The sequence below is a fragment of the Opisthorchis viverrini genome, assembly GCF_000715545.1.
Source record: "Opisthorchis viverrini unplaced genomic scaffold opera_v5_47, whole genome shotgun sequence".
Taxonomy (NCBI): domain Eukaryota; kingdom Metazoa; phylum Platyhelminthes; class Trematoda; order Opisthorchiida; family Opisthorchiidae; genus Opisthorchis; species Opisthorchis viverrini.
In genome coordinates, this window is record NW_008751702.1 from 735,069 (window position 1) to 742,592 (window position 7,524).

The 7,524-nt window shown below is 43.5% G+C and overlaps 1 protein-coding gene across 1 annotated transcript in view; it reads right to left on the bottom strand.

The window, feature by feature from the left end:
• Window positions 1-2,590, bottom strand: part of T265_03290 (hypothetical protein) — a gene marked incomplete at both ends in the record, with an annotated part of 60,064 nt that extends 57,474 nt beyond the window's left edge. The window contains one exon of the mRNA XM_009167736.1: window positions 2,385-2,590. Coding sequence (XP_009166000.1) covers window positions 2,385-2,541 — 157 coding nt within the window. The remainder of the gene's footprint in view (window positions 1-2,384) is intronic.
• Between the last annotated feature and the right edge of the window lie 4,934 nt (window positions 2,591-7,524).

Below are 7,524 nucleotides of genomic sequence, written 5' to 3' on the forward strand. Positions count from 1 at the left end.
AGATCAAGGGGTAATGGGAGGGGGCAACCCTGGAGAGGGTACTACACATCCAAGGCTTGATTAGCACTGACATCTGGCCCAACACACCAAATAAAGAATATGTAGGCATATGCAACGATTTTCTCGAACTGGACAGCTGACCGAGTGTTGTCTGCCGAATCTACTCAGACGCATCCTACTTGTCCATCTGTTGGAACTAGTCCAACTGGTTTTATGATGGGAAAAATTATACTTCGGAATACTTGGCTCGGAAGCGCACTGACAAGCTGAGAAGAGGTAGTAGAGTGAAGAGAAAAAGCTTTTTTGCCGCTAAATCATCCCCATATCTTCTGATTTCTATCCACCGAACCAAGATTTACCGAAACAGAAGGTAAACGAGTGAACATCATTTTCAGTTGGCAGGTACCATTGTGATAACTTAAGAACTGGTCGACCTTTTATATGTTGCGTCACACATCCTTCCAAACGTCGACGTCCCCCAAACAAATTTGCTATCTGAAGGAAGTAAATAACACATTTATTATGTGAGCAACCCCGAACGTATTTCAAGCAACCGTACTGTTTCTGTTGATCGTCAACAGCCAACAAACGTGCTTACCAATTAGAGCCGGTACAAGTTCCAGTCATCCGAAACGTATTTTATCAAAGTGACATGTGGACAGGCCCAAACTGTTCGCTGTCACAGTTGCAATGTAAACGCAATTCGAGTTAAAAACTGACAGATAGAAGGAATGGAAAATCGATCGAGTTAACTTGCCTTATTCTGATAAATCCTCCCATACGAATCGCTTGCGCTGTCACAAAGACCTATGCCGGAACGGTGAACTCGGTGACCCTAGTCTTTCGCGGGTTGAGAGAGGAACACCATTGGCACTTTGTACCCATAGCATTGATTCATCAATGCCCCATCGTACACCTTATGTATGGGAAGACAAAGTCTGTAACCTGAAGCACTGAATCATACCCATCCGTAGTGCCGCACTGTACGTACGCAGCACGAAATTCGACAGGTCAGATATGTGTTTCGCATCTGTACAGCCAACTTCCTGTACATGAATTCAATCTACGTCGAAAGGCAGAGAAACATTACGTGGTCATTCAATCCCCTTTGGGAATTTTCATCATCTCCAGGACGATTCGGATCTTCGACCTCGCGGCTAGTGACTGAAGACTAAACCAGTCTTCTGGGAGCGGCTAGCCACCAATATAACTAACTCGTATTTCGACGAGATCACACTGATATCTCTTGTCTTAGTAAGCATGAAATAATTCGGTGCAAAAATCACAGGATCCGCCTCACAGAAACTATACAAGACAGCCTTTTTAACTGCGTATCTGAACGTTTTCAACTATCACCTATTCAGTTCACCGTACCGCTCGGACCCTGAACGCATGCATGAAGGAAAAGTGGCGTAGAACACCAATGAAATACGAGGTTGGACTCAAAAGATAGCGTAATAATGGGTCGGTTTCGACCGTCTTTGTCATTACCCAACAGAATCATCCAAGAGAGGGACAAACAGGTGAAAGAATCAGTGATGGATGCAGACAAGCTCTATTGTCTAGTTGGTATAGTTTCGCATGTGTGTGTGTGCCCGCGTCTGTGCACTGAACGCATGCATGAAGGAAAAGTGGCGTAGAACACCAATGAAATACGAGGTTGGACTCAAAAGATAGCGTAATAATGGGTCGGTTTCGACCGTCTTTGTCATTACCCAACAGAATCATCCAAGAGAGGGACAAACAGGTGAAAGAATCAGTGATGGATGCAGACAAGCTCTATTGTCTAGTTGGTATAGTTTCGCATGTGTGTGTGTGCCCGCGCGCGTCTGTGCATAGACACCTGACTCCCAGTTCGTATAACAAAGCCAGCTATGTCACATGTTCAAGCCGCTATGCTCAATAGTTAGGTGCACGTCTGACGCGTGAAGTTTGCCCTCCAGGCAACAAGGAACGGACGGACCACATAGGCAGAGAGGACATTGTGTTCGGTGTGAGTTCATAATCAAAAATATCCTCCAATCTGGTTAGGGACAGAGTCTGTGCAACAGTGGGCTAGGCGGACCGGAAGAACTATTCGTCATTATCGTCATCGTCGACATGTTCACCTCTGCCAGGGTGGTGGAACGAGTGGGATGATACGCAGGGCTGTGTTGGATGACGAACATGAGCTGCTGTGTATGGGTAACCTCATCCCTGCTGACTCATACTAAGACACACACAGACATCCGTCATTCATTCGATTGGGTAATCAATTTTTGCAGACTAATTGAAAATGACAGAATTGACTCACACACACACACACATACACACACACGGACTTTGGATGCAAGAATTGGAAAGAGCATGTAAAAATGGAATGGAGCGAGAGCTGTATGACCTACTTGGGAGAACTTTGTTCAAGGCAGCAGTGGTCAAACCAGCTAGGTTCGAAACAATGACAACGACAAGGAAGCTGTTGCAAATGGCCGAGTTGAACGTTCTCGATTGGTTGATCCTAGAGCGTCCCAAAATGCCCGTATTGGTCCGTTCATCTAGCATTGTGTTGCCGTTGACGTGGATGCGTGACTGAACCGACAGAACGTGAATGCTAAAATGCAGAAAGCCGTTGAATGAATCGATACGGAGATCATGCACCTTGTCCTATTTCGTGAATAGTGAGAAACTATACGGTCTTCAATTGACACTCGAAGTGACTGTTGTCCGATTAATTTCAACATCAATAAAAACTAACATACTGTGCTGAAATAGAATGTGATTTTGTGTAAAAAAAAAACCAAAAAAAACTACGAATGAAAGCCAAACATCCGACCAAGAGTCGAAGCCCCAAGCCCTCACGAGTCTGAACAAGTTTTCTAGTTGAGTTGATTCAGGTCTCACATTGCATTCGCTTTCCCGAGAAAACAGTTCCCATGATACATAACACATTCCGAACTAGAGAAAGAAAGCATTCAGCTGTAGCACCCTTCCGTGCCTAGCTGGCCATGCAACCCGAAGGAAGTACGAGGGCTGGGATACTGCCAGGTTGCCCAAGCCTAGACAGGGGAAGTCGAGTGGCGGAGGTCAGATTCGAACCACGGACCTTCCTCAGTAAATTCGCGCTCTAACCACTTGGGCCGTCTCGCCCCCTATTCCGAACTGCAGACATGAGCGTACTCAGATGGCATTAGTTCGCAACGGTAGAGTCGTTTACTTAAGAAGAGCACACTAAAAAAGGGTTTCTCAAACACCTGCATACACGCACTCCTCAACGTTTCAGGTTGATCCCCGCAGAGATGGAGAATGCAGGTAGGTTAAACTCCAAACCCGGTTGACAGTGGAATGTCAAAAAAGCATTAAAGCTGTTCAGACAGTCGGTTATGGGTTAGTGGTGTTTCAAATGTAACACCATGCACGACCAGGGATATACACGCCTGCATAAGCACCGGTTACAGCTGACCAGGTGTTTGGTGTTTGGGCTATGCATATGTTAATTCCAGAAAGCCAGGGTTGGTTTTGTGCAAACACATACAGCCATGTTTATTCATGCAGAATGCGTGTAACGACAGCAAAATCAATCGACCAATTAATGAGTCTTATTTGGATTCCGGCTCTGGACGAAAGCTTGGAGGGTAAAAATGCCAAGGAACCATAAAACCGCTGAATATGGGACATTTAGAAAGGACGTTTTTGAATTATTCAAGTGTCTACTGTTGAAATTCTCATAAAAAATAGGGACACATGGCTCAACCAGACAACCGATGATAAAATGTAGTCCCAAGTAGGTAAAAAAAGCCTCTGAAAGGAACAATGAGTTGCCAGGTAATGGACCTTCCACTCAATATATTCCCGTCGTTCATTCTGACTCGTGGACCTATGGATGAATGAGTTCAAGTTGCAGAAACGATGGTGCAGTGCTGTATTTTGACAAAACTTGTGAAGAAGGATCAGGGAATGAATACTAAGCACACCTCAAACCGACTCAAAATACCTCAGGCCTGTGTTGTCGAGTAGTCACATAAAGGCCCCTTATCAGATGAACCGAAACGCGACATACCGGTTTTCATTTGTGTCCATGAGCAAAAACGAAGATGTCAACTCTCGTCTTTGATTTTCTCTTTAACTTGGTCTTTGTTATCGGAAACATATGTGACCACTACCCATAGCTACACGGTGTCCTACGGAATGTTGCAGAGTTACCTACTGGGGTACCAGCAATGAGGTAAAACCAACCGACAGGCAACCGATCAGAAGTACTCACCACTAACCTTACCTGGAACAGTCACCAGGTAGGTGGACGACTGAGAGAAACGCAGCCCTAAATGTGATATATCCTCCCAAGCTATTCGGATAAAAACAAGTGACTTGTCAATAGAGGGATAACGTAAAGCACCTGTGCGTAATTCCAAGGCTAAAGGGCTACTTAGGGAAATGAGATCACATTAGATAGGATACAAATATGGTCACATCAACTGGGAATAGACATTACAAAAAACTATATTCCAACGAGAGTAAAAATTTCTGAAGGAAAGGGCAGCGAAGTTAAGAAGTTAAATGGGATCCATCAATTTCATAAACATCATTTGTTCGCTCGTAATCTTTATATCCTGCTGAAATATCTACGATCAGCTTCGCGTGATTGATGAATTATCCACGGATAAAAAACTCGATGGAACAAACGACTGAGCATCTGAACCATTGGTGTGTACAACGTGGGCAGAAAAGCTTAACTTTTTAAATGAGGGAGTTACCAACAGAGCTCCACTATCATTAAGTGTACCTACCAAGTTTTTTTGAAAGAATAAGGCAATACGGCATGGACTACTCAAATATGAAAGGTTTACAAGTCCTCGAAAAACAGACATTTTTATCCGAGTTCTCAAAAGAAATCAAGTCTTTTATTCCCCTGTATTTTTCCAAATCAAATGGTTTGAATAAAAGCATATTGAGGAATTTCGGGTACTCGGAGCTAAATTTACCAACATGAAGAGAGGATGCGTCAAGTAGTTAGGGACATTTTGATCCTCCAGATGGATATGCCCTGGTACAGAGTTTCAGCCTATATTCTGTGTACACTTTGTGTGTAAGTCACCTTTTCCTTTGTCCAAACTTCCATTTGGTCAGATTGCGTTTCCATTCAACTAAGTTGAGCTGTACGCTTCCTGCTGGCTCCAAATAGAGTGAGAGAGCCTTAACAAGGCCACAACAAAGTGGAGGATTAGTCACTAGACTGTAATACATCTCTTGACAGAACATTCATTTAAACTAGCTTTTTGTAATCTTAAGCAGATGCTCAGTTGAACACGCTTTTCCGTGTGTACGTCTGAAGCTAACCGGCAACTTCATGCCACTCTTCCTTACCACTATGCAAACCCTTTGGATTGTTTGGGGTTAAACTGATGACAAATAGGAAATATTTCGTCTCACTTAACCAACCAGATAGTAACCTCAGAAGAAGACAAGCGATACAGGAAAGCACCACTTCGGACGCTGTCTTAGCATTATTACGCGTCATAAACTGACCAGGCAAATAACGCGTTACGAGCGACGACGCTCCTGACTGGTACCGTCCATATGAACCGTCTGCCTGTAACATTATCATTCACCTCAAGAGCGGTTCTCGCAGACTAGATGCCTGAGGGAGCAGTACCCCCCCCCCATACAGGGAAACGTTCGAATAATGCAGGAACAATTCCTTGGACGTCTTCCCCGGACCCTGTACGCGCCCAAGGTAAACTCAGATAGAACCACGTATCTTGACCATATTTTAGCGATGTGCCCAAAGTCCCAGTCCGTCTAGAGTGCATAGATTAGATGTGTCAAACACCACGTATCACTGTCGTCCTAAGTACCCACTGACAGGAAAACAGCTCGTGTCACCTGTATCACCATATATGAGCAACCGTTCCAACCACAATTGCTTCGAAAGGTCAAAAAGTTCGAGCAAATACTAGTGTACGAAATTAGTGCACCCTGATTACAAATGACACCAAAGTATCGAAATACTGCTGGGAATTTTCGTTCATTGATTTGTTTCTCAGTTTCCGTCGTATTTTCACGAACGGAGCAGCACACAATCTAAAGAATCTGGAAGTTGAATTTATGGGAAACCGGTCTCTCGTGAAGTATTGCAAAGATTTAAGTGAAATAAACAAGTTCTCAATTGTGGAGGAAGCAAAATAATTGACAGTGGTATTCTCCGTTCTTCAAAATCATCCCGCATTAATTTTTAATCAAAGTAGAAGTGAGGATTTCACGGACGGAACAGCAAAACAAAACCTCCAAAGAGAAACCCCGTGTCTAGGAACAAAATTCTTTCATTGCAAGTCCCCCCCTTAGACTAAACGGCTTCTCGTTCAGGAAACGTTGTGTGCATCAACGATCTTGAGTTCCCAGTCGAATTTCACGCCAAACTGTTAGCCGCGTTGCAACTGCAATATCGAAGAACACCATGGGGTTTTTGGGGACTTGAATTGTTCGGATCTGCGGTTTAGAAAACGCAACCAGATACAGTGTGTTCAGATAGTATATTGGTTGGTGCTAGAAAGATACAACACAGGTAACTGGGTTACCGACAGTTGAGATTGTTTATGTTCATAAGTGTAACAAAGTTACCTGTTTTTGTGGTCTCTGAGTCTAAATCGTTGCTGTTCTCAACTTGGCGACTGAGATCAACGATGTACAGTTCCCGAAACACCTCTTATCAGATTCCGTATAAGCCGAAAAACCACTTGATTCCATTATGACATGTTCGGTCCTCCTAAACTGATGGTGACTTATTTAAAACGTCGATTATGTTGCTATAAATTCTTACCTTAATAGAGTTTGCAGCTGAGGACCATCACGTAAGCTCAATATGTTAAAACGCCAGTACGCGTGTACCTGAGTCATCGATAGACAAGAACAGTGCGAACCCATGACATCTAATTTTTGTTAGTATGCAAATTTTTACTACAATATCATCAACTGTTGTATGGGAACTCATAGCCCAGAAATTATTCACATTCACCTCAAAGCTTCCAACAGGAGATACTCCTGGTCGAGAAGACAGGTTCCGTGTGAATGCTCACTTACCTACAGTATATTCAAGTTTAAAAGTCTAACCGGCTGTAGCCACTAAGAATAACACAAAGTCGATTTTCCGGCTAATCGTGGTAGTTCACAGCTAGGTATGCCTCAAATGTTTTTACCGTGTTTTGTATAAATAATGTACTATTATTCTTGACTGGTAAAATATTTACAGTTTAAGAAGTAACACTAGGACTGGCCATCACAAGCATCTACGGAAGTTCTAATCATCCAGTGGATTACACCAAATGTATCCTCACACGTAACAAAGAGATGTTGTGGAATGGCATTTTGCTTCAAGACAAACGCCGGAAATAGGCGTTGCTCAAACCGACTTGTTGAGTAACACCCAGTCCGTTACCACGGGAGCACAACCGTCCCCAGTGCGTGAGAAGATCTCAAGTTTCTAGGACTACCGACCACTAGATAGAAAAACAACTCCCAAACGTAGCGTATCGTATGACGTTCTGTTTTGAT